The sequence below is a fragment of the Lathamus discolor genome, chromosome 14 (assembly GCF_037157495.1).
Source record: "Lathamus discolor isolate bLatDis1 chromosome 14, bLatDis1.hap1, whole genome shotgun sequence".
In the NCBI taxonomy this organism is placed as follows: Eukaryota; Metazoa; Chordata; class Aves; order Psittaciformes; family Psittacidae; genus Lathamus; species Lathamus discolor.
The window spans coordinates 9,071,555-9,099,001 of NC_088897.1; the positions used below are offsets into that span (position 1 = coordinate 9,071,555).

Genomic DNA, 27,447 nt, shown 5'->3' on the forward strand with positions numbered 1-27,447 from the left:
TCCAATAGTTTGAGTAAATAACTTTTTATATGGAGGTTGGACCCATTAAGGTATTTTTAGGAATGGGTCAGACATGTACTTGTTTTTTTTCTTGTGTATGGCGTATCCCCAAGATGCAGATTTGATGTTTTTGCTGGAGTGTTCAAACAGATTTATGATTATCTGACAAAATAAGAACGCTACAAGAAAGATTTGTTTTGCAAATCTAGCAATATACTTGAAAGGTTTCTAGTTACGTGATTCTCAACTTGTAGTTTTGTCTTACTCTATGTGAGTTGGAAAGTCGTATTGTGAAGGTACAGATACAGGTCTATAAATCATGAAATCTAGTCATTGTGGTTGTATAGGTTGGGCCTTAAATAAGGCCTGGTTTAGTTTGATTATTTTTTTTTTCCATGAGATTGTTTCACTCTATGGAAAGAATTATTCACAAGTGTTGTTATCAGGCTTTGGATAAAGCCTCTCTACCCACTGCTGAAACAGTCTCTTCGCTCTTCGTTTTCTCACCAGAGTAAATTTTGAATAAATATCCCTGAATTAGTTTTGTGATACATTGTGGATCCTCTGCATATGGCAGAGCCTTACTCCTTCTGCCATAGGTTAGTTACGTCGCAGCTCAGTTTACTGATATAAAAACAAAATCCCCCAACTCGGTTTAAGCCTTATATGACTGTAATCTAATTCTTTGCACTCTTTATATTGCACTCAGTTTGCTCAAAAACAAGAGGAGGAAAATTCCCAAAAGGATGTGAAATTTAATTAGCAAATGTTGGTAAAGTACTTCAAGATGGCATGAAAATTACTCCAAATGCAAAAGTGCTGGCTTGTTTCATAAATGTGAATTAAAAATGAGCCTACACACGAGACTGGCTGTTTATCCATAAAGGCGAATGGAAGAGGAGGAGACTGGGTATTCCAGCAAGTGGGGCCGTGGTTCCACAAGCAGCGAGTAGGTGGCTCTGCAATCTGTCTGGCCTCTTGACTCCTTCCCTTCTGCTGGCATATACATGTGTGTGGGCATGCATTGAAGGGTTTGGGGGAACTGGCCTGCTAAAAATAATAGCAGGTTTTAACCTGCTGCATTTTCCCAAGAGAACTGCTTTTCTCAGGCAGTGCTTAGCTTGTGCTGCTTAAAGTGCTGCAAGACTTGACGCTTATTTCTGATTCAGTCATTGACTATTTCCTGGTTGTCTTTGGCAGATTTCTTAACCTTTCTGTGACTTGTTTTCCCATGTGTCTACTGAAGTTAGTATGAACTTCTGCTTCTTTCTGAAGCATTTTGAGATCTGGAGATCAAGAGATACTGTTCAAATTAGTATTGCATTATAGAAATCAGATCCGAAATGACACTATGACTGCTGCGAATGTAATATCCAGTTCTGAATTATTTGTAATTTACTCAAAATTCTCCACATGTGACCAATGTAAGTGCAAACAGTAGCTTTTAAGGGGAAGTCTGAATTGGATCTCTTCAAGTAGCTTGCGCTGGCCAAAGAGAAAAATGTAACCATACCTTTAGATACAAACGTTGTTAAATCATTTCCTTGCCCGAGAAGCTCAAATTAATACAGGGCTGAGTATCTCTTTGTGGTTCCTGGAACTGGTACTAGTTACTGCTTTTTCTCAGCTAAGTATCTTCAAACAGAACAGTTTCTGTTTTGACTTTTTGATCATATATATGTGTGTGTGTATATACTTCTCATATATATATATATTAATATTATCCATTTGATACTACTGCATTTCCCCATCCCTTATATGTTTTACCACAGAGTCTGGGAATGTGGGAATGTCATTGAAATGGGACACTAAAGCAGAATGGACTGGATTCTGAAGTCCAAACCAAGAAATATTTCTTTCTGCCCCTTCTAATTGTCAGCAAGACAATTTGCCAGCCTGGTTGGCAGCTGTATGAAGGTATTCATGCCCTGACTTTATCTCTGTGAGACAGTTAAGGCAAAATTCCAAAGTCTGTAACAGCTCTTGTAAATGTTTATATGAGAAACCCCTCAAATTTGCAGAATAAAATGAAAAGGGCTGAAAATACTTGTCTGAAAAATAGAATCTTGCTGACATTGACTGAGCAGAGTTGGAAGCTGATATCTTGTATTATGATTTTTGTCAAGGGTGCTGAAAACGAAGATGAGCAGCCTCTGTTCCAGCAGAGAAGAGGAAACCAGTGGAAGGATTGGAGAGGCAGAGAGTGTTAATAGCAAGGAGCTTTAAAGGAGGATTCTGATGGATTTGAGTAGAGCAAGACAAGGTTTGTCATGACTAATGGAAGGATACAGCAGCGAGGAAAGCCCCAATGAGGTTGTTTACAGTCTACACACACACTTACAATTTTATGCAAAAAGACTGCTGTATTTAAACTTAATCTGAACGTATGGAGCTTGGAGCCATTACAGCAGGAAGCTGGCATTGCCCTCACTGACCAGGAGATAGGCTGATGAAGAATAATCTGTGTCTGCTGGATGCATGTGAGCGAATGCTGAAGAGACAGGCAGATGCTTTTAGCTGATAGGTCATAAGGTTTTCTGGAGAGAAATAAGAGTTAAAGTCAAGTACTTAGATCCACAATTACAGAATTGAGGTAGCAAGACAGGGAGAGATTAGCAGAATATTGGTGGTACTTTCGGCAAATATTGGCGAAAACTCCCCGTTTCCTCTAATATGGCAGAGTGTAAACAGGCTCATACTATAGGAGACTGGGAGATAAGATGGGGTCTGCAGGTCATGTAAAGTGGTCAAATTAGGAAAAGGTGCAGATACATGTAAATGGAATGACAGAAGGAGGGAGGCTTAGAGGGATAAAATATTTTGTACTTTAATGTCGTCTTACACATTGTTGTACTACAGTGCTGATTTTGTCTTTAAAGAAATGAGATCCTACGCAGAATCTCCATGCTTTCCGTCCCCACCTACCTTGTAATTGCCAGGATGTAGCCATGTATTTTCCTTTACTGTTACTCTATCTCTTCCTGCTGTTGTGTGTTCCCACAGGGAGGAAGAATAATGCACCCCCAGCACTGATAACTTAATTTTTGCTTTTTTGTTTTCTCTCTTCACTTCCCACCTTTCCTATTGACTGCAATTATAACCTCTAATGCTATTTCTGTTGCCTTCTGTTGGCGGCTTTTCTCTCTTTCACGTTTTTTTTTTATGGTGCTATGACCATGATCCTACTTGCAGAACCTACTCAGCAGAAAGGCCATTGGACTGAAAGCTTTCATATGTGTTGTGTAAAACTTGTAGGTTGAGATGGTGGTTTGAGTTGACATTGGATAGATGAAGGATGCTCATGCTTGTTGCCAGGTTCCCCTCCTCCCCCTCATCTTTCCATGTCTACCATGGAATCTGGAGAGATGGTCAGGACTTCTCATTCTTTTGCATGCAAAAGTTTCTTATATTGGTGGAGATTTCAAGACTAACAGTCCTAATACAAACCTAACAGTCTGTACACTCATGTTCTTGTGAATGGAGAAATGGTCTTTATAGCATCATCCAGAATGAGTGTGGATTGAACTTTCAGCACGTGGGTTAATGATCAACTTGTGGGTTTGACTGAATATTGAGAAAATAAGGAGATGTAACCTGACAGAGAGAAACTAACAAGGACTTTGAATCATGCAGCAGTTGCCCTATATTTGTGTGGGATTTTCAAGTGGTTGTTCATTTGATCCTCTCTGCATCCCCAGATTATTCAGATCTACCTGACTGTGGCCAGCATGTAAGGGAAGAGTATAAGAACAGGAGGAGTATTTCTTGACACTTTCCCACAATCTGGTATACGTTTTTGGCTCCCTGTGCCTCACAATGGGTATCAAAGAACTAGAGAAGCTTTTGAAGTGCTTGACAAAGAATAACCAAGTAGACTAGCATGGAAAAGATAAGCCTGAAGGAAAAATATAGAAGTCTATGAAATTGCGTGTGCAGTGGGGGAAAATAAGAATATGAAATAGATGTTTGGTCTGTTGCAATAAAGGAAGGTAGCAGGTCCAGAGCAAACAAGAGCTGATAGATTCTCATGTGAAATGCTGCCAAACTGTAGAAGTGCTTGCGACAAGCAGTTGTGAATGTTGAGAGTTCATACTAGTTCAGAAAACAGCTGGACAAACCAATGGAAGAGAAAGCCACTGATAAATCTTAAACAGAAAGGCTATGACTCAAGGAATCCCTGAGCCACACACTGCTTCTTGTGTTGACACTGGAAGGCTGGAGAGTTTGTTGGGAAGACACTAGTACATGCTTCTTAAATGCCTGCTGCTGGCTACTGTCAGTCACAGCTTATTGGACTAAAGGAGCTCTGTTCACATCCAGTATTACTGTCTTTATTCCTCACTGAAAATTTTAAGGTGTAGGAGATGTACATATCCTTATACACATATCCTTATATACACTATATATAGTGGCATATATACACTATAGATATGGCAGCTGCATATATATAAAATCCAGTTTGACATCTTCCACATATTTATGAAGACTGCATATGAAGCTGGTGAGGCGGCACAAGTTAGGGCATCAGCAGTTCATCAAACTCAGATTTGTACATTTGTAACCTTCAGTTGTTTGAGCATCCTTATGGCATGCAGAATTTTCATTTAATAATAGATGTCCACCAGGCTATGATGGGAGTAGTTATCACATTAGTAAATATTTGATTGTGCTGGCAGATAGCTCTATGCCATAGTTTTAAATTGACTTTCATAGAAATTAAGAGAGAAAAATCAAAGGTTTTCATTTGCTTTAAATTGGACTTTGGAAATATATAGTGTTCAGTTACTATAGCTTGCAGCTAACTCTTACAATGTATATTGTCTAAAACTGCTTGCTTTCTGACACTTTCTTGATTAAATGGAAACCATATGACTCAGACCATCACATAGTTGGTAAAGATGTACTTTAATGAATGCAGTATGAATGATGAAGCATAATAAATATTAATGGTGAAGAATTCTATGTTAAAACTTGTCACTTAAATATAAACTACAGATACTATACTAGATATATAGTACTATAAAGCACACAACTAGTGATTTGTAGTACTGGTTTGAAAGAGAAACTGCAGGTTTTGTCTTTGATTTTTTTCATATCTGAGAATTAGGTGTAAGATGCATATCTAGATTTTTCTCATCATTCTGATAGCCCAATGTGTAAAGCTTCCTTTGTTTGTTGGAGACGTGGCGGGGGAAAATCCGAACCAGAACAGGAATGATAAATTTTAAAATCTGTTTTCATGGCTTGTTGTATCTGATCCTTTCCTGAGCTGATTTTGTCTATTGATTGTTAATGGAAAGCGCAGTTCAGAAGTATAAATTCATGTGGTGGTTGTGAAAGGCTGCAGATGAATCCGCTTTGAAATGAAATGATCTAGGCAAGGGTCAACAGTTATTTTATGTGAAGGTCTGATATGTCTGGTGGGCTCTGAAACAGAGGTTGAGAATTTGCTACAGGTCTGATAGAATTCTGTATTTAAGAACAAGGCTTCTAAGGGTTACATCTTTTGAGCTATCAGAGAAATATCTTGTGTTATTGTCCTAGAAATATCAAGGGCATATATATATATGTCCTACTCTTTTGGTTAGACCCATAACTTGCCCACTAAAAGCCCTGATGGGCACAGTGTTTAATCAATGTCTTCTGGTCTTCCGCATCTGAAAAGATGCACAGTTTGATAGATAATTGAAGTTAGTGAACTTGTCTGGATGTTTTCAGTCTTTAAAATTCTTCTCCGGATCAGTATGCATCACAGTGTTCACTGTTAATCTGTAGCTGGAGAATACAATAGAGGCAAAGCAGCCGTCAGATGTTAACTAAGATTGTTGTTAGGCTTCATAGTATATTCAGTTTCTGGCATCCTATATGAGACAAATGTAGTGTCAGTTGAAAGTGTTCGTTTTTTTTTCTTTGTGACTGCCTTTTATATAAACTACTTCTGTAAAGGTGCTCTTAGATGGTAATACTATTTAAGGGCCTGACTAATACACTGTGGCGTAATAAACTGTAGGTGGTATTGAGCAGAGGAGCCCTAAGATTACCTGAATCCGAAAGTAAGAAACAGTTCATAGAATCCAGACACTCTGTAGAAGAAATGAAAGTAAACTTCATGTTGTGCTAAAGAAATTTACTGTAAATAAAGAGTCCATCTACAGACTGTTATATCCTCTGTAACATTTATTTTAAGTAGCCTGCTTTTCTTTTAAAATCCTCCTAATTCATCTGGTAAGGTAAATGATGTATTCCAACAATATAATCTTCAAGTAGACAATGCTGACATGTCTCATTTTGAGCTCATTTAAGACCTGTTAGCATGTTTCAGACTAGAGTAACCTATTAAATAAATACATCAGGGAAAAGCTTTTACTGGTAATGGTTGTTTTGCTTAGGTGACTATGGCTGTAATGTATTGTGAGTACATCTGGTACTTGGGTGCTTATCAGTGATCTTTTTTCCTTTAGGCGGTTTCCTAGAAACATGATTGCTTGCTGGTCTTGATCTCACAGCTTTGTGAAGACTTCTTCTCTGATAATGTCAAGTTCAGGCTACCCTCCTAACCAAGGAGCATTCAGCACAGAACAGAGTCGTTATCCTACTCACTCTGTCCAGTACACCTTCCCTAGCACCCGGCACCAGCAGGTAAGGAGACATGAGCCTTACAAATCTAACGAGTATAATTCAGGTACTTGCTATGCCAAATGGGATGTATTTTATTTCTTTTCAAACCAATGTAATAAAAGTCGTTCACATTTGAAAACAGTGGAGTTGCAGACCACGTGCCCTGCTGAGAGCTGCCGGTGTTGCTTAGGTAGATAGTTGTGGGGTGGTTTGGTTTTGTTTGCCCTTCTTTTTTTTTGCTGAAAGCACTCCATTTTGCTTCTTTAATATTATATACGTATCTGCTTTTTTACTTGTTTAGTTTTATAGTGGGGTTTTGGTTTTTTTTTTTGTCGGAAATCCGAGTTTTATAATTCTAGACCTTTATCACAGGGAATTAATATAAACTTCCTGGTTTTATGATTGGTTTCTTCTAGTTTGAATAAATTCACTAGGGATTGTGTTCCTGAACTTTTGCTGTAGTTTTGCTTTAATTTATTAATGGTTAGTCATCATACTAAATTTGTCCAATGTTGTTGTGGCTGAGTCCATATTCATTGATAGCAATGATTTTCCAAGAATGTGCGAATAATCTGCCTGCAGTTAGTGTACATCTAATATGACTGAAGCATTCTGGCTGTAACAAATCCTTTGAGAGTCTGGGCTCTTGTGGCTTTTGTGGATACTGAATTTTTATGGCGAATTAATCTCCTATTAGGCCCAGGAGCATAAGAAGTGCACCCATAGTCATCTTTCATCCTGTGTAAGGAGTATTTGGCTAGATTCTCTGTAAGCTAAATGTGGTGCTTGACAAAACCTGTGTGCAATGTGGAGAATGTGAATCTGAAGTTAAAAACTTGTGTTACGCTGTTTTTTTTTTTCTGAAACAGCTATACCAGTGCTTCTGGCTAGCTGTGTTCTGCTAGCCAGAACTGGAGTAATGATTTCTAAGAATCTCCTGCTTAGTTATTCCTGCTGAGCATTCATTCTGCCATCCTGTGCTCTCTGTGGCATGGTGGGCAGTGGAGAGCTAGCTGTTAGCTTTAGAACAGTTCAGGTTTCTCTCATTTTAATTTAATTCTCCTGCTACAGACACTTTAGATGTTTTGTTCTACTTATATGTTTGCAAAAAGATATTCAAGAATTGGAGCTTTTTGGCATGCTCCATATTTATTTTCAGATAATTTATAAAACCAAAATCTTATGGATAATGACTTATTGTGTGTCTTGTAGAGCTTCTCTTTGGTTAATGGCAGCTGCATATAATTTTTTTAAGCAAGTTTTTGCTTTTGAAGACTCATATATACAAACAAATTGTCTTGTACCTCACTTTGATTATAAATGAAATGTGTCTTGTCTGACTCTTAGTTCTAATTAAGTGTCTGATGTAAAAATATTTTGAGGTGATAACAGAAGAAATGGCTTCAGGGTTGCTGAAATATATTCTCATTTTACCACTTTGTGGTTGGATGCGTGAAATTGATTTGAATGGATATTTTTCTACTGCTGACTCATTTGTGTTTTGATAGAAATTGTTGGGTGAAATTCTTATAAGTGTTTAGTCACTTTAAAGTTCATTTAAAACTTAGAACTGCCATTTATAAGCTTTTATTTTTTGATCTGGGTTATGGTTTTAGTGGTACGGTCTTAGTCTGTATTTAGTATCTTTGGAAATGATCATTCCAGGACACCAAACTCTTTTGATCCTGTTTTCTGTACCTTTGTTCTTGTTAACATCAGAAGCGTCTTTCATTTAGGAATTTGCAGTTCCCGATTATCGCTCGTCTCACCTGGAAGTCAGTCAGGCAACTCAGCTCCTGCAGCAGCAGCAGCAACAGCAGCAGCAACTTCGGCGCAGGCCTTCCTTGCTTTCCGAATTTCACCCAGGCTCTGACAGGTGAGGATGCTGGTTTTGAAGTATGTGAACATGAATCTTCCATGAGTCTGTGCTTTCTGTAAAGTTAATTTCAACTTTTGAACAGAAAGGATTCTGTGTTTCATAGTTTTTATCTAAGTACTGGATTTCGTTACACTGCTCCATTGTTGTAGTAGTGTTGGTCTCCTGTGTTTGAGTGTTGTAGCTGTTGTGTAATTCCTCAGTCCCTTTGGCTTAACTAGTGCATTTGTTTCATAGACAGGAAGTGACTGTCTGCTTCACTTTTCCCAGATCTCTCCTAACAGCAAACTTCTGAGAATCCAAGTGCATAGCAGAAGTTTTTTCATGCTGTTTAGGCCAGAATTGTGTTGAGTTTGTACCTTTGGATAATTTAATCTTGCTGAGTAGAAGCAGCAAGTGTAAGAGTTGTTAGAGTGAATACTACCTGTCATATTTTCTAGATTAGGCTTGTTTATTCAACAGATGATATCTGTGTGGCTGGGCAAGTAAGAAACAATAGAGCTAGTTGGGTACTTGAGTTGTAAGAGTTGTAAAACGCTGAAATGTGGCAGAAAATGGACTTCTAGGCACACAGAGGACTAAATCAGAATGTATTTTACTTTTGGCAAGACACTTGACAGCTCCATATCATGTGTTTTAAATATCCTTTTTGTCAGTCTCATATACCACTCCTGTCTCTGTAAGTAGCTGCAACTGATCTGGGTCCAGTAGGTGAACTGAGGACAAGTGGAGTGCACAGATATATTGAATCATATGGTGTAACTTAGTTTCAGCTTAGTAGTATCTTTGTAAAATGGGTTACTTCATGGTGGACATTGATGAATATTCAAATGTACATTAGTATTACTGGAAGGTTGATAGGTTCAAGAAAGTTTTCAGGCTATATTAAGCATTCGTTTGACTGTATACCTGAAGAATATTTTATATACTCTGAAAATCAAATTTAGAAATTAAAAATGCACTATAGATCAGGGTACGATGAATTGGATTGTAGTAAGTTAGCAAGAATATACTTCTGTTAAGGGGAGAGGTTACTATGGTTTATGCTCCTCAATTCTTTAGCATATTAGCATGCTGACGTGCAGTCGTAAGCAAGTGTTATTGCTTATAACAAGCTCTTATTTTCCCTTGGACTCTTAGTAAGTATATCTGCTAGGGACAACTATATGCTGGATTCCTGCTAGCAGTTTATTTTGGTTATAACTGAGATAGATAACCTGGTTCTGAAAAAATACCAGTGATTAATTTTATTTAAATATTATTATAGCTTAAAATCTCATTAGAATATTCCCAGAAATAACTTAGTGATAGTGAAACCTCAGGCTTGTGTATTGCCTTCATCTCGTGTCACCAAATGCCAGTAAGGCTCTGTTTTAGTGCTGAGAATCATAATAGCTTGTAGAGTTCTCAAAATGTCAGTTTAGAGCAGAAATAAATCCTGTCCCCCCTTTTGTAAATTTGTAAAAGCTTATTCAGTAGTTCTGGCAAAATACAGGAAACTACTGTCATCTCTTCAGTGGCACTTCATAGGAAGATGTTGAAGCATATGAGGTTCTTTTATGGACATCCTGTGCGTTGCTCTGTAAAGAAGCTAGTGATAGTGTTCTGCATTTTTTGGAGGAGGAGGAGGTTTTAGATGACTCATGGGTTGAATCAATGACTGTTTCTGTCATAGAGTAGTGTTTTAGTAGAGATCAAGTTCCAAATAGACTCGTGGCCCATTTCAAGCATTCTGTGTATTTTAAAAATTATTTGACTGCAAAAAGGAAATAATGGAGCTGTTGTGGCCATCTGTGTTCAGTGGAATATAATACTATGTTTATCTCATGGATTTTTTTGTTTACAGTTTGAATCAGAGCTTTGATTTGAACAGTATCATTGTCGCAGTGGTTACGTTTCTTCGGGTGTTTGTAATGTTGAGTGTGCATTTAAACTGTCTTTTAAGATTCAAGTAAACTTTGTTTTTTTCAATGCATTTTAACCTGTATTTTAGGAGGTCATACTTAGAAACATTTTTTTGCCTTACTATTTAGAAGGGGCTTCACTCTATTGCATCTCCTGTATACTTGAAAAGGGTTGAGAAACACCAAATATTTTTCTTGTATGGACAGCATATATTTTAATAGTTTCTCTCTTCTGTGTATTAGGCCTCAGGAAAGGAGAACTGGATATGAACAGCAATTTCATCCAGGTCCATCTCAGACAGATCATGATTCGCTGGAATCTAAGCGACCACGTCTTGAGCAAGTTTCTGATTCCCATTTTCAGCGTGTCAGTGCAGCTACTGTCTTGCCTTTAGTACATCCTCTGCAGGAAGGGTTGAGATCTGCAGATATTAAGAAGGTAAAGCTGTTTCTGGTTGCAACGCTGAAGGTGTAAATCACTATGTTGTAGTGAGCAAATAAATTCTTTGCTGTTAGGTATTTTTTTCTGATTTGCTTAGGCTCATTTTTCAATCCCAGAAATTTAATGTTACATATTATCACAAACTTATCATGAGTCAGTGTTACTCTTATAAAAAGAACAAGGAGATAAGTCTGCCTTAAACACAGTAAAGAGACTGATGTTCCGAGTTGCCATTACGCTCTTAAGTTATTAAAAACTCATTTGCAAAATGATTAAGATATAGTGCTTTAAATATTTCTGCTTTACAGTTGAAATCTACTGGCAGATTAATGCAGATCTGCTTTTTTTCTGTAATATTTGTACTGAATGGTCAAAGTACACCCCTCCACCCCCTTTTCCTTAAGCATTTAAAGTGAATCTGCTTATTTACAGAACAGTAATTCTCACTGCTTCATTTTGGGTAAGTGTAGGACAGTGTAATTTGGTGTAGATATTTTCTATTGTAGATACTGAATATTGATGAAAGCTATTTGTATAGAGCAGACCAGTCTCTCTAATATTTAATACTTTCTCTCATGCGCACACACAAGCACGTAGCCTCACACACCGAAAAGGTGCTGTGTGACTTCTGAAGGTGAGTGCTCAAGTCTCTAGACCCAGATCATGTAAAGAAAAATTTCACTGTATGGATTCAAAATCTGATAGGCACCAGACTTAAGACAAGTAATCAACTGTTTACTCTCTGCCATTCCTTTTATCATGTGAATAAACTGTGAAGTAAAGTGAAATTATGATAGCGTGTGATTTTTTAGTAACTTGCTGTGTTGCATGGCAAAGATCAAAGGGGGCTGGAGAAACTAAGCAATATGAACGTGTTCATACGTAACTTAAGTTTTTATCCAGGTGCTACATGTGGAAATTTACTGTCTCAATTTAGCAATACAGCCTAGTATTACCTTGAGGGGAAGAGGCATTCAAACATATCACCTTTCAGTCAGATTGGCTTGGATGAGGGCTGTATTGTTGAGCTAGCATTTGCCAGCTAGGTAGTCATGGAGCATGGTGGTCTGAGGACATGAACAAACAAAAGGTACAACTCTGCTGGTGTTAGAACATGAAGCATGTTGAAATATGTTGTTTGAAAACAGACAAAAAAAACCCCGAAAGACAAAAAAAATCTAGGCCAAATAAATAGTGACCTGTCCTCTCTTAAGTCATCATTTTTAAGTTGTGTTAAGTTTAAGAGAAAGTAACATTTATAACCACAACTAACTCCAGATGTACTTTATCAGGCTGGTCATGGTTACAAGAATATCCTCATCAGTGTATGTGCAGAGTATTGAGGGTTGGCTCTCAAGTAACCTTTCCTTTAAAGATAAAAGATGCTGTTTACGTTTAAGGAAGATAAGGGAGATGGTTTGATCTTATTTCAGTTTCAAGGTAAACACTGAAGTGTCCTGTTACTTTTGAAGGTGGACTTTGAAATTACGATATCATAAATGGGCTGTCAAAAAATACTTAAGAGCATTAATAAACTGAAATATTAAACTTCAACTCATCTCCTCAACAGAGATAACTGGAAATTCTTTTCAATTCATGCGTGCCGGTTTAATTACCGAACACTCATTCACATGTTACCAGTTTGACTGATTTCTTTCAATCTTCCCCACCATGCTGTTGCCATGAAAGGACCCGGCTTTTGGAGGAAAGCATGAGGGACCATCTTCTCCAATTTCTGGTCAGCCTTGTGGGGAGGACCAAAATGCTTCACCTTCAAAGCTGTCAAAGGAAGAATTGATACAGAGCATGGACCGTGTAGATCGTGAAATTGCAAAAGTTGAACAGCAAATCCTTAAACTGAAGAAAAAGCAAGTAAGCATAACAGACACTACTGTTGTTATCTGCCAGTGAAAAAGGTGTGGAAAAGCTTCATTTTTGGTGGTGGTGAATTTTTTTTGTTCCATGAACCAAGTGAGCAAGCTAAAAAGGGAAGATTATGCATATGATTTTGCTAGAATGTTTAAATAGGTTGGACATCATGTAGTTTTAAATATTTTTGAAACTAGGAGAAAGCCATAGAGGAGCACCAACAGTAGATGGATTTATATTGAACTTTAGATGACTGGTGAAACAAGGGCACTGTGACTGTAATTTCAGCTTTAAAGATGACTGCTGAGTGAGGGGAGACTATCACCTTTCTTCTTTCACAGTCTATGCAAGGGGTTCTTCCCTTGCATGCATCTCCAAAACCAGAGCTTGTACAAAAGTCCCTGAATCATCTGCTTTCACAAGGGCAAGAGATCCTAACATCTGGAGCTAAGGTCAGCCTTGGGAAAGTGTAGTAGGTAGGATGCGAGTAAACAGAGACAGCAGAGAAATACAGGAGGAAATACCATGTTTTTTAGGTGGTCCTGGCTATGTTTTGCATAAGAGAACTGCACTTCAGCCACTGGAGGCAAAGGAAATGTTTTCTGGCAGTAGCTGTTGCTTTCCCAGTAGCTGTTGCGGCCAACTAAATCCACCCTTCAATTTAGGCATCTGTGATTCATTGGGAAAAACAAAGTCCTTGTCTCCTTTTAAGGCTTTCAGAGATCCATAGATGTAGTACCAGCTTTACCTTTTTATTCTTTCAGTGGGACCTCGGTGGGAAATAAGTTGCACAATAGGATTCGTTAACTTGTATGTCCAGGAAAACAAATAGACAACTCTGGACTGGTGTGGTTTTATGGTATGGAAGCATTAAATTTTGTCTGAATTTTAGAAACCTGTAAAGTGTCTTTTAGTTTTAGTGACCTGTAAAATTTCTTTCAGCAGAAAAATCCCAAGGATGTCACAACGTACGTGGCTGTGAGTTTCTGTTGCCTGCTGTAATTGAGCCTGGATTTTTCCTGCAAAACTTTAAGATTTGGAAATCTTGTGATAGGATGGATCCCTAGTGTCAGAAGTTCTTTGTTGTATCTTTGTGGCAGGCATGGATGAAGGAGATTTATAATTAAAAAGTGAAGATGTCTCTGAACCAGATTTATTTGGTGTGGAAGCAAATCACAACAGTGTAGCAGCTAGGAAAGGATTACAGGGTATTTTTTTGCTGTTGGTATTTTTTTGCTTGTTTGGTATTGTAACAGTCTTGGAACTTCAATACATGCGGAGTGATTTATTTCTGAAGTACGTTTGGAATGATGAGTGTTAGGACTTTTTGTGCCTATTTAAACAATGAGACAATAGTAATAGTGACACTGGAATATCTATAATGTAGAAAGTCAGTGCTGTGGATGATTTCCTCTGTGAGAAGGCAGGTTTAGTGTAACTGTTCCCCAAAGTTAATACTTTTGCTTAAACTTAAATAGTGATGATAAATGTGACAATGTCTTTAAATGTCAGCCTAAAACAAGTCTTATTCAATGCAGGTGAGTCCTGCAAACACTTACTTTGGTTTACTAATAGTACAAAAAATAGTCGTCTTATCTTCCTTGTTGGCATTAAAACCACTTCATTCACTCCTTGTCAGTTAAGAAGAGGAATAACAGGCGGTGCTAACTGTTGATCAGCTGCATATTTTATCTCTGGTGACTAATTACTGGTAAGGGTAACATGGTACGGATGGCTGATTTTCTTTCTTTCGTCTCTTAGCAACAACTTGAAGAAGAAGCTGCTAAGCCTCCAGAGCCAGAGAGGCCTGTCTCCCCTCCTCCAGTGGAACAGAAACACCGCAGTATTGTCCAAATCATTTACGACGAGAATCGGGTAAGAGCGCTTTTTAGTTGAATAGCGTAGCTGTGAATCTGACCCTGCTACTAAAATTCATTATGTCTTCATTTGCTTCTGTGGGGCAGTTTTTGCTTCATCTGTTTTATTGATTTGCCCACCCCTCTTTTAATACTCATTTACTTCTTTAAATGAATGACATTTTCATGACTGTTCATGATTACAGGATCCTTCTTTTATCTTGCAAGCAGTCTAGGGAAACACATCTGTGGGTCTCATCCCTAGACCCTGGTGTTCAAATTGGTATATATGAACAGACGCATGATGGATATGAAAAAATGCTTCAGAAATTAGTCTTAAATTCTCTTTTCCTCACATAAAAACTGACAAGCTTGGCTGAAGACCCAACATTTAAATTGGCTGAAAGGGAAAAGCTGCATATGTTGTAAGATTCCATGCCTTTCTTTAAACTCTGACTTCTGGCACTTTGGTTAAATGAACAGATACGAAAAAGCAGTATGTAGGTGAATTGTGAGCTTGTGTTGCATAAGTGGTGATAAAAGTACAAGAGATCAGTTGATCAAAACAGCAGCAAAGTGCTTGCTGCTTTTTTTTTTCCCCTGGTAGTTTAAGATTAGTGAGTTGGATATCTGCTGGTTTTGAACGTATCGTGCTCTTTTGTGAGAATGGTATACGTTTGTTTAATTTCCCAATACTATTTTGTAGTTTAGAGGAACAGCTAACTTCTGTTACAATAGACTATTTTTGCAAATTTGAGGTGGTAAAAAACTGCAGCACAATATTAGATTTTCTAGAGCAGAACTGTGTCCCAAACATTCCATTCAGCCTGTTTTCCCCTTTGCCCAGCTCTCTCTGAAGTTTGATGTATTTAGTTAATGCAGAACATTAAGGTTCTTACTGTGTTATAAAAACTGATGTAACCAATGTACAGCACTATGTACATCTTAGTGGGCTGCTGTGCTATTCTTTCTCTGCTAACTGGTTACTGGTGGATTCTACAAGAGAATTTTGAACTTGCTATTGCACTCCCTATGTTGTGTATGTGCTAGGAGATGAGGAAGCCCATTTCTGTGTTGCCTGAGATGGAGTAGTGTGTCAGTAAATAGTAATGAATTAGCTGCTTCTGTTTGTGTAGCTGTTCATACAGTGTTCTATATACAAGGGGAATTACCAAGCTTGATTCATTTAGCACTTGTTTTGAGTTCTTATGTCAGAAATTGTGTCATGTAGAATGGCAGTATTGATTGGCTTAATACTAATAGCACATGCCAATACTCACTGACTTACTTAAAGGGTTATTAAAGATGTATTAAGTCATTTGTGTCTGTAGCACTTGTTTGGTATCTTTTCTTCTGCAGTTGTACAAGAGGACAGTCCTTTGGCAGCTTTCAACTTCAAGCCATGCAGTTCAGGATAATTACTTTTAATATTCAGCTACTGTTGGTTAAAATTTGGCTAAGATAATAGGGCTAGAGTTAAATTTTAAATCTTTTGAGACCAGAAAAAACAATGTACCAGGGTAATACTATAATATTTTCGTGATATGTCATTATTTTGTGCAGCCGTGAGTTCCAAATACTTCCTCAAGATTGAATTTGCATGGAAAAAGGTTAGAACTTAGCAGAACACTTTCTAATAATAACTGCTTTATGGATTAGTCCATTCTATATTTTTCTTTGCAAATGCCTTAGGGCTAACACGTAACAGCTACTGGGGGGAAAGAAGCAAATTTGAACTAGATTGGGTTATTTCAGATAGCTTTCTCTGCTGAGAAATGGCTTTGGGAGACTGTACAGGCTTGAAATGAATTTGTGAAAGCCAACTGTCTTATCTAGAGCTGCCTCCTTTAGGGTCAGAATTAGTTTGAGGTCTTCACCCAGTGGAAGGAGGACCTTTAGTGTACCTCCATGTTTGTGTATGTACGCATTGATTCACACTCTCAGACTTGGCAATTGGAGGATTTTAGTCTTCTAATTCTATTTTTCAAAGTTAGCTGATTTTTGTTTTACTGGACACCTCTCTTCCTCTTAACAATTATTTGCTGTATTATTTATTAAATGAACTGCAGTAGTCAGTTTCTGCCTTTGTGCTCTGTCAGCTTCCAGACACAGAGATCAGAGTAGTAACTGCACAATTCAAGTACAGGTTTCTTGATTTGCTGTGGCAACACTGTAGAAGTAGATTAAGAAGGATATAGTTTGGGCAGAGAAGGGTTTAGCACCTAGTGTAAGTGAAAGAGTTCAGATACACTTCTGACACTGATTTCAGATTATTTACTTAGACTATACAAAAATCTTGCTTGCAGAAAAAAGCAGAAGAAGCTCACAAGATATTTGAAGGTCTTGGTCCAAAAGTTGAATTGGTAAGTTGTGCTTGGATTTGGTTTTGGTTTTGATCCCGTCTCCCCCTCCCGCCTCCCTTTATGTCTTGCCAGCTGCTGTAATTCTGTTGTGATGAACAGATGTAGTTCTGTGTTTATGTATATAGGAACCATGTGCTTAAATGCACTGGTGAATTTGGGCTTGAGTGAACTGGTTGACCACATAAGTGTCATTTTAAAAACAGGTTCGAATCTACTTGAGAGAACAGTTTGAAATATGAAAAAAAAAATTAATACTGTTATATACGTAACTAGTTATAATCTAATTTTAAGTAAGCTGTGCTTTGTATTGGATATCTTCTAGTCCTTTCAGATTGCTGCATCTCAGATTGAGTGCACTGTTAGGAGAATGCTAAAATATTGTTAAATACATTGCATGTACTTTTAGAATTACATACATTGAGACATCCTAAGTGTACCTTTTCTAATCCAAAATTGCAGCCACTTTACAACCAACCATCAGACACAAAAGTCTACCATGAAAACATCAAAACGTAAGTGCTTTAATCTCTTGTTATTGTGCTTTTTAAGAGATTTACACTTGCTCCACTTCTTCAAATGTAGCTGTGTACTTACTTTTTTTAGCGATATACTGTAAACCTCTTAGCTTCAGGGCTGAATTACAATTACACTCCCCCAGAGTGTATCATCTTAAGCCAAATTTACTCATTTTAGCAAACTATTTTTCTTGTGGTGAAAGAGAGCACCTAGCTTGAAATTGGAAGCTTTTGTGTCTCAATTGCGTGTTCTACCTATCTTCAAGAATCTTCTATCTGATAAAATACAGTATTACTGAGATGATTGTTTCATCAGGAATTTTCCCTCTGCTTTCTATACCCCAAAATAAATACTTTTCATAACAATGATCTGACATCTAGCATCTAATGCGCTTTATTGAGTAGTTTTGAAGTGCTTAATTCTTATGTACTTTGTTCTAATTTTGTTTTCCAGAAACCAAGTGATGAGGAAAAAGCTAATACTGTTCTTTAAAAGAAGAAATCATGCAAGAAAACAACGGGTAATATTCCCATGTTTTTGTAAAAAGAGCACATAGTAGTTGGTTTTCTGTCTGGATCCTTGACTTGCATCCCATAACATCACGTAAATCCTGTCGATCAGAAAAAGATCTTAAGCTAAAATTCTGTTGATTTGTTGGAAAATAAACTGCAGGTTTACAACTGGTTTGTTGATTATTTGACTGAAAACCATCTAAACTACAATAAGGAAAAAGCTTTTCTTCTTAAAGAGTATAGATGAAAGAGACCCAATGAAAATCTTTAACTGTCATTCCTGGCCTCTCTCTGAACTTTTTTTTTGTATACTAGCTATAATATCTGAAAGAAAATAGGGCATATTTCTGATTTTTTGAAGTCTGACAGCATTCTTAATCCAACTCATATATGTTAGCTACCAGTATTAATTGATCTAATGCTTTTGCTTGCATGCTGTTGTAGCAAGTGTCATACAAAGTCAAAAGGCTTTTTTGGGTGGTGTCTGAAAGATCATTATTGTTATTATGAATAGCAGAAGACTATGTATCGAAGTGGAAGATCCCACCATGAAAATGTAATGAAGTATTTAAATTCTTACAGTTCTAGGTTTTTTTTTAAATAGCAGCAGCTCCCTACATATGGCTGAGATTGAGGATATACTGTGATCATTCCAACCCCATTCTGTTAATTAAACATTTCAAATAAATAAAAATCAAACCAATTCCACTAATGAAAAGCCTGGTACCAGGAGATGTGAGATTTCTGGAAGGCAGTAATAGCAGTTGCCAAATACTGTTGTGATGTATTAAGCAAAGAAGTAGTGTGTAATATTCAGAATCTGCATTTTTATGTCCACTTCCTCACCTTCTCTCCTGAAAACTGGGTGTGTGTCATCTTCAAAATGGAAGCCACTAGAGCAGGAAAAATATGATTGCTCATTCTGGGAGCCTACCCATGTTATGTGGACTGATGTCTTAGTGCATTTCCGTTTAGTTCAAGGTTTACTTTTGGAATTTAACAGGAACAGAAAATCTGTCAACGCTATGATCAGCTGATGGAGGCATGGGAGAAGAAAGTTGACAGGATAGAAAATAATCCACGCAGGAAAGCAAAGGAGAGCAAAACAAGAGAATACTATGAAAAACAATTTCCAGAAATTCGGAAGCAAAGAGAACAGCAAGAACGATTCCAAAGGTATTACCATGGATTTGAAATATTCCTACAAAATACATCTCAGAACTTCAGTTTTAGAATTACTTACAAGAAAATTGCTTCAGCTTAATGGTTGTTTTATACTCGTTGCTTTATAACTTTAAAAGGAGCATCAGCGTATCATACAATATGAATTAAAATGTTCTTTCATTTGTTCACTGTGTTTCATGGCATTCAGCTCACTTCACATCCTCAGGATCTTCATGATTGCTCTTGTATATCCACTGTTTTATGTCTCAGCCTTTACTGTCTGTCCCTGTCAGCTTTGTGCTTCATCAGTTTGGTGTCCTGTTGGGCTGCTTTAGTGATGTCCAAATTGGTGCTTTCCTATCCCGTTTTCTTAGATCTGCTCAAACCCCATATTTTCCCAAAGAAATATGGAAAAGGGGCAATTAGCAAAGGCTTATAGGTTGTGGTGTTCAGTGAGACTATGAGTTAAGCTTCTGAAGTGCACAGAGAGATTTGTGGAGCGCCAGTTTAAAGTGAACCTGTTCATTTTGGGCCTACGCCCTATTTTATCTTTCTATTTTTCTGTCACTGGGTGTCTCCGTTACTCTTATGTTTCATGATCCCTATATTCATTAGCCTACACACTCAAAAAATCATTTGACTTCTTTAATTAACATTTGAGTGATCTTTTGTTCTACTTGCCATGTAATTTTATTCAAGACACATTTGCTTTTTGAATTATGTGGTTTTGCCTATGAAGTATTAAGTCCCTATTACTTAATTTTAATCTATCAGACACTTTTTAAATGGAAATTGTACAAAAAGTCTTAAAAGGAATGAAGTGTAATTCATTTGAGAGTTCACTATATCTACAGTGCTGTAGGAAGTACATTAAAATTAGGTCAGGTTTGATTCAGTTGTGTTAAAATGTATTTATCCAATGTTTGAAATCATTTTAATACACCTTTGAGAGTTCAAGCCCTATAAAGATTTAATCCTACCCATCTGTCTAAATCACCTTAATTCATAAAACATAGGAAAAGCAGCTGGTTTGCAATTTATTGTGAAGGCTGCAGGATCTGGCTTTGGGGAATCAAGAAAATAGGAAAAAATAAACTGTTAGAATGGAAACAGCACTTCTATCTATGAGAAGCTTTTACTTTAAAAACACATCTCATCTTTGTAACTGCAAACTGCTTGGGAAGGGGCCATCTCTTTACACTGTATTTACGTTCTCTAATGTCATAGCATCTTTGTCTATAGCTGTGCTCCTAATACTGTTGATGTAGAAATACAAAGGGTTGGTTTGGTTGGTTTTTTTTTTTGACAGATTTCGTGCAAACTGATTACTTCAGTAAAATCTTTGAGCAAATGAGGGTGTTAATGTCTCTCAGTGATATTTATCTCTGAAATGCTTTTTGATCCATGTGCCCTAATGTATTATGATGTTCTTAAGTGCAAAGATCACTGGCTGAAAAATTCTTCCAAATTACAGCTCTCCCTGTTAGTTCAAAAGTTGAAAACTTCCTTTTATTGTGATGAGACTCAGCACTGTTATTAACTTGATTAAATCTGTGAAATTTTGTGGTTTTTCTTTTTAAAAATAAGCTGTTATTCAGTGTCTCAGATGTATTGATTAAGATGGTAATTTCTGTGCCACTGAGCATTTCTCGTACTCAGCAGAAGCATATTAATGTGTCCTAGAACACATGCTTGCAATGGAACCACTGGTAACACTCCTTCTCGGATGTTGATTCGAGCATGCCCTTTTTGCGAGCTTTGCACATTTGTCTGTAAAACTGAGCAGTTGTTTTAATTTGCAGTACATGAACAGAGGTTGTACCCTGAGACTGCTTATGAAAGACCAGTCCTAACTGATCTGGGAGAGTGGTAACAGGATTTTAAGGAATTCTGAAGGTTGTCATTGTTGTGTACCGAATCTGAAAGTACAGCTCTTCTACACTTTATCCTCACTACTCCTGTTTTCCCCTTATTCTAGAGTTGGTCAAAGAGGAGCTGGACTTTCAGCAACTATTGCTAGAAGTGAACATGAGATTTCTGAAATCATTGATGGACTCTCTGAGCAGGAGGTGAGGCTATTGTCTGTACTTTGCTGTAGCAGCACAGCAAATAACTCTATATCCTTTTATTGGCAGTGAAAGGTCTCTTTCAGAGGGTTTATTTTTTTTATAAGAGAAAACTTTGGGGGCTGGTTTGAGAGAATGTATGGGAAGTTTGGCTTGAAACAGGTTTCACGAATACTTTTGTGGATTATACCTCCTAATTGTATCTGTCCTAGATTTTTCTTCTGTGTCTTGTGTTCATTGCAGGCTTGCTACAGCCTGGTTTTTCACAGCTCTAACAAATGTGGAAACTCTTCCTTTCTAAAACCCCACACCAGTTTAGTTTTTCATTGTTTGAAACACTGTTTCCTGTAGCTGACTGTGTAAATGTTCATTGGGGTAGTGGCAACTTTTCTAGAAGGGTTAAGTGGACAAGAAGAAGCTTCAGACTAACTTGTGAATGTATACTGTGGTGGAGCTTTAAAGAGTTGTGTAATTCAAGAACTGTAAACATTAGAAGCAACTTTCTGTATTCTTTACTTTTTCTTTTATTCTTTGCCTGCAGAATAATGAAAAACAAATGCGCCAGCTTTCTGTCATTCCTCCCATGATGTTTGATGCAGAACAAAGACGAGTGAAGTTTATTAATATGAATGGTCTGATGGAGGATCCCATGAAAGTCTATAAAGACAGACAATTCATGAATGTCTGGACCGACCATGAGAAAGAGATTTTTAAGGAAAAGTAATGGGCTTTCTTATCTTTTATTTTTATTGCATTGCAAATGACAAATACCTAACACCACAGTTAACATCAGTTGAATCGGGAATGCTGAAGCTTTTGTGCAGTAATATTTGATAATATTCTTTGTTGGATGCATGAAACATTGTAAAAGTTTTAGACTTTGACACTTATTTTTCACCTGAGTAAGCTCATCACATGCGTTTAGTCCTTAGATAAGAAATTCTCTCAAAAGTAACCGAGTTCTGTGATGAGATTAAAGTGAAAAGAGTAGGTATATGATCTCATTATATCAGCTAATTTTAAGTACTTAGTTTGAAATTTGCACAGTTCAAAACCTGGGCTTTTTAGACTAATTTCAGTTGTGTAAATCAAAGGCTTGCTGATGGAACAGATTGTTTGGAAGTCTGCTTTGCTTATTTTATCGTGAATTATGTTGTTAAACTTCAATAATTTCTGATTTACAAAAGGTTTGTTCAACATCCCAAGAACTTTGGTCTAATTGCTTCCTACCTGGAACGAAAGGTAAGACCTTTATTAAGTACAGCCTAGGGTGGGCTCCTTTACTTTGCAAATGTAGGTCATTTATCCCAGCATCGTTTTCCTGGGAAAAAAAATTAAGTCCAAAAAATGTTACTGCTTTGACAGGATTTTATAATTGATCAGTAACACAATCAGTGCATGCAAATGTCTAACAAAAGTTAGTGAAATGACACTGTTGACAACAATAAAAGAGAATGACACTTCATTGAGTTTTGATTGTACTTTCTTTTTGAAGCAGGTAAACTTCTTTAACTATCTCTGTGCTTAGATAAGGACATAATTGGCTCTGCTGAGCTACTGTGCTAACTCTTTAGAAGTCTTGCCACCACCTTTCAAGTCAGTGAGAGCCTACTGCTTGGCTGAGTTAGTCTTTAGAACTAGTTTTAGTCTTTAGAACTGATTTTGCGGAACTGGTGTAAGAATTAGTGGAGAATTGGGATTTGCCAAGACTTACCACAGAATCTTGAATATGTACGGCTGTCATGATAAATAGGGGCTTTCAAACTTGCAAGTTGTCTACTATAGATTAAATCATGCAGACTGAAGTAGCCAAGGGATATTATGAAGACATGAGACTTGTTTACCACTATAATTTTATGCATAGTTATATTGTTATATTTGTGTGTGAATTCATTTCCCTGCTGAGTAAACAAACCTAATACAATTTTATTTTAGTCTAGGGACTGAATAGTTTTAAGTGTTGAGAGATATTAAATACCAAGCCTATAGTATCTTATAGGAGTAAAACCTAATCTTGTTTTTTAATTCTTTTTCACTTTAGAATGTTCCTGACTGTGTATTATATTATTATTTGACCAAGAAAAATGAAAATTATAAGGCCCTTGTGCGAAGAAATTATGGTAAACGCAGAGGAAGAAACCAGGTATCTAAAATTTGTTCATCACTTGGGTATTGTTATTCTATGGTTTCATATTTACAACTGCCTTACTGTCCGATACAGCAAGTATATTAGATGCAGGGGGTGGGAGGTGAAGGAAAACTAATCATTTTTTATTTACTGCTTTTTTTCACTTTTTTAAATGTCAGTAATCATGACCTCAGGGGTGTTCTTGACTGGCTTGTTTGTAATTCTGTGGAATATCTCCTTCCTATGCACATTCGTGTGACTTTTTAATATGACAGTTCATTTTATGGACCCTGCCATAGACATTGTATTGAATCCGTCATTAAGTCCTGCTTTGTGACCAACAGAAATTAGGTTTAGCATATGATTTGCAGTGGGCAAAATATAATCGCTTCATAATCTCAATGTTTGTCAAAAGGCAGAAATTAATAGTGATGTTTATGTGGTGGTCAGGCTCAAAGTCCAACTGGATTTCTCAATCCATAAGTTGTTTGTTTTTCTTGGATAATTCATATAAACCAGAAAGATTTTGGTTACACCCATGTACACAAGGTCATAGACTTGTGAATTTAGCTCACTATAAAGGGAAACAAAAGGTGTTCTGCCTGACTTTGTAACTGCTTCTGTGAATGCTAGTTTATATGTAAATAACTTAATGTGTGAGTAGGAACACTGAAGTTGCTGTTTGTACAACTCCATTTACTTGCTCTTTGAATTTTACCAGGGTTATAGGTCTTATTGCTAGTTGTTGATCCACATTAAGTATTACAGGAGATGACTAAAATTTGGGCAACTGCTAGACAGGCTTCATGTGTGCTCTGTTAAGGATGCAGATAAGTGTCATAGGTCTGAAGAATGTTGATGTGTACTTGCAAACTCAAGGAAATACTCTAAGCCTTCTAAATGGCAAATTTTACCGTATCTGGAAGTTTAAATTCAGAAGTATTGTCATTAGTATGTCTGGTAATGCTGTAGTAAGGAATTGCGTAGTACCAAAAATCATACTTGCATTTCTTAATTTCATTAATGATTAATTACCAACATCTGTAACAGCTAGTAAAAAAAGAACTTGGGAGTGTTGAACTGCTTTGCTTGCCAGAACTTTTATCTTATGGTTGCAGAATGCAATTCATCCCCCTTCTCCCTCCTGTGCCCCAGCTTTGAAGCTGATATTTTTCATATCTCTGAGTAGCAACCTGAAACTTCCTTGCTGATCAGCAAAGGCAAGTCATGTAAGATTTATGATCTGCTTCAAGACGGGCTTATGCCAGTAATGGGTGCTTCAGTTTAAACTCTTAATAGTTCATATATTTTTGCAAATCAGAAGGCAAGCAAGTGCAGTATTGCAGTGGAGAAGATATTAATCATGGTAATGATGGTGAAATCTTTCAGAGAATGTAGCGAGTACAACTTGACTCAGGTTTCAGTGTGGACACCTTTACTTTGGAGGAGCTAAATGCTAGATTGCAACCCGTCAAGAGATGTAAAGCTTATTAAATTCTGATACTATTTTGTGTCCTCAAATATGTCTAGGAAGGGCTTTTTATAAAATGATACTAAACTGTTCCAGAATGCTCACTGAGACAGCTAACAAGTGTGTCATAAACCAAATATGACCCTTCAAATGAAGGGCAAGTTTTTAATGGATTATCAGAAGAAAGCGTGGCCATACGATGCTTTTGCATTGATAATAGAGAATTCCTTAAATACCTCCTTGAACTGAGGTTCTCTCTGAGTAAAGTTTCTCTCAGAGAAGCAGTGGTGGGTCAGGGCTGTGTTCTTGTGTTCTGGCTGCCTGCTCAGCACAAGTGCATGGCCGCAGATGGAGCCGTGTGCCTTCAGAGCAGCTGGTACATCCAGTGATGTGACGAGACAGAAATTCGCTGGATGTCTGTGCCGGCCAATCAACCCTGGCTCGGTGGGGATTACCTCTGGTGACTCCGGTGAGATTAGAAGGTTGTATGTGAGATGGGCAACTCTGCTGTAGGCAGCTTAAGTGGCAGAATGACACAATTTCCTGGAATAAACACGTTGCTGGGTCAGGCGGCCTCTGCTAAAGAGCTGTGTGATGTCGGTGCTGGTGTGGGTTTTGTCCTTTTGAATTGAGCCCTGAGTTAAAGCCCGTCCCCTGGCCTGGATAGTAAAAGTTGTAATCAACAGATGAATGTGCAGGTACGTCGCTGACTGAGGCTTCCACTGTTTTAAGGTTTGTGTTTAACCTGCACTTGACCTGTTGATATGCATGTTAAATAAATTCACTGTGAAATAGAGAGCCCTGTTATTTGCAAAGCGTGATGCTAAATTACTCAGGTAAAAAGAACAGAGGATTTTCAGCAACTTTTCTAAATAGATTATATGTAAAATACAGATTTTATTTCTAAAATATTTTCTTTTGTTCTTGAAAATGCGTTTTTTAACTCTGTGCTTTTGAGGCCAATCTAGCACGATGGAAATAAATTATCTTAGCATGTCTCTGACATCTTGTTCTTGCATAATCAAGTAATGGCAGCATCTTAAATGCTAATCATTTGCAGGAAGACGATAGTGGTTAGTGTTTGGGCTTTCTGCTCCAGTTCACATGATTAAAATGTCAAAACCAAGACCTTTTTGTGACTATTTCCAGCCTCGGTTTTGTTAGTGAAACACTGACACCTGCTGCTACGCTTACAGGAAGGCTGGTTCTTCTGTTGAAAAAGAAAAGCCTATTTTGAGGAATTTTTCAATGGATTATAAAATCTGAGTTAATGGAGTCCTAGATCAGCAATTTCATAGTTCTGTGTCGTTGTTTTTCCATGAATTGCCAAGCGTACTTTGGGAAATTATTTGAAATGTAGCTTTATATAAATATTACATGTATCTTGCTTTTTGAAGTTGATTTGCGGAGTCTAATGCCTGGTAAGGAACAGATTGGTTCTGCACATACCATATTTGAATGCGACCATCTGGGTATTGCAGTTCTTCTGAATGGATGACTCATTAAAGGCAGTGTTTTTTTAACCCATACAAACCCCTTTAGTGTAAACTCCTGTGTGGCCATATCCAACTCCCCACCTTCTCTTGTATTCTGTAGCTTCTTATGAAAACATATTTAAAGAATATGTCAGAGTTTGAGCTGTAATCATTCATTTTAAATAAATTTAGATATTTTCAGAGAGGAGGAAGAGCTGTTTCTTCCTCCTCCCACTCCCCTTGCCCTTAAATGGAGGCCTGCCTGCTAAAACCTCACCTGCAGCCTCAGTTTCTTTTCTCAATCTTTTTGTATGGTGCCTCGTACAGAAAGGTTGGATTTTTTTGTGGCACTCAAGTCATCACCTTGTTACGGAGACTGTTCAGCATGAATGTGCAGTATGGATTTAACATCAGATGCTTGATGGGTTGCTGGCTTTTGAGGCCCATCACCAGTATTCATTCATGTGTTGTTTGCTTCATATAAGGGTTCTGGTAATTTGGGGAATAGGCTACTACATGGTTAGTTTAGTGGTAGCCAGCTACTCCTTGGGATTTTAGTCTGGAGAGGAAGGGATTTGCAAGGGAGCTATTGACATAGAAATGCAGCAGTGTTGGAAAGCGAGATGCTTTGGCCGTGTACGGATACATCATTATGGATGGCAAAAAGCAATATTTAGGCTACTAAATATATTTTAGGGAGGATAACAACACTAAAACTTACTGAAATCTTTTCTGTACCCACGTTTGATAGATCTTTCCTGATACTTTTTGTTTGGTTTTCCCTGTATGAGCAATGTCTTTTTTTCTAATGTTTTCTTAAAACATTACTTGGCTTGCCTAATGCTAGGCCACCTCTAACAGTGAAGTCAGGGAATGCAAAAGCTTTTTTTATGTGTGATAGGGAATAGCAAAAACAATGCCACACTTTTTGTACAATTTTTTTTTTTTTTTTTTATTTTTAGATTTATTCACTTATTTTTTTAGCAGCTGTAAGGGACCGTGTTGGTAATTCTGTGTGATCACATTCAGTAAGAGAAATTTCTTCTATTAATTCCTGTTTGCACACTCTGGAAAGTTTAAATCAAATTTGTGTGCTTTCTAAAATAAGATACCCTTGCACACGGTAGTCATCCAGACTGCTTTGAAAGACAAAGAGTGAGAGTCTCTTAACAAGGAATGTGTAAATA

The 27,447-nt window shown here is 37.3% G+C and overlaps 1 protein-coding gene across 6 annotated transcripts in view; it reads left to right on the forward strand.

Annotated features, from left to right (window-relative positions):
• The window catches only part of NCOR1 (nuclear receptor corepressor 1), a 67,194-nt gene that overhangs the window by 7,989 nt on the left and 31,758 nt on the right, over positions 1-27,447 (forward strand). For 5 of the 6 annotated variants that reach the window (XM_065694705.1, XM_065694709.1, XM_065694711.1 and 2 more), the window contains exons 2-14: positions 6,462-6,639; positions 8,355-8,494; positions 10,642-10,837; positions 12,530-12,712; positions 14,471-14,584; positions 16,872-16,928; positions 17,388-17,440; positions 17,898-17,964; positions 18,960-19,132; positions 21,099-21,189; positions 21,728-21,906; positions 22,374-22,428; positions 23,228-23,329. In XM_065694705.1, the coding sequence (XP_065550777.1) occupies positions 6,532-6,639; positions 8,355-8,494; positions 10,642-10,837; positions 12,530-12,712; positions 14,471-14,584; positions 16,872-16,928; positions 17,388-17,440; positions 17,898-17,964; positions 18,960-19,132; positions 21,099-21,189; positions 21,728-21,906; positions 22,374-22,428; positions 23,228-23,329 (1,518 nt within the window). In that variant the 5' untranslated portion in view covers positions 6,462-6,531. Of the gene's footprint in view, positions 1-2,222; positions 2,264-6,461; positions 6,640-8,354; positions 8,495-10,641; positions 10,838-12,529; positions 12,713-14,470; positions 14,585-16,871; positions 16,929-17,387; positions 17,441-17,897; positions 17,965-18,959; positions 19,133-21,098; positions 21,190-21,727; positions 21,907-22,373; positions 22,429-23,227; positions 23,330-27,447 lie in introns of those variants that run through there. The other variant, XM_065694706.1, reaches the window with a different exon arrangement.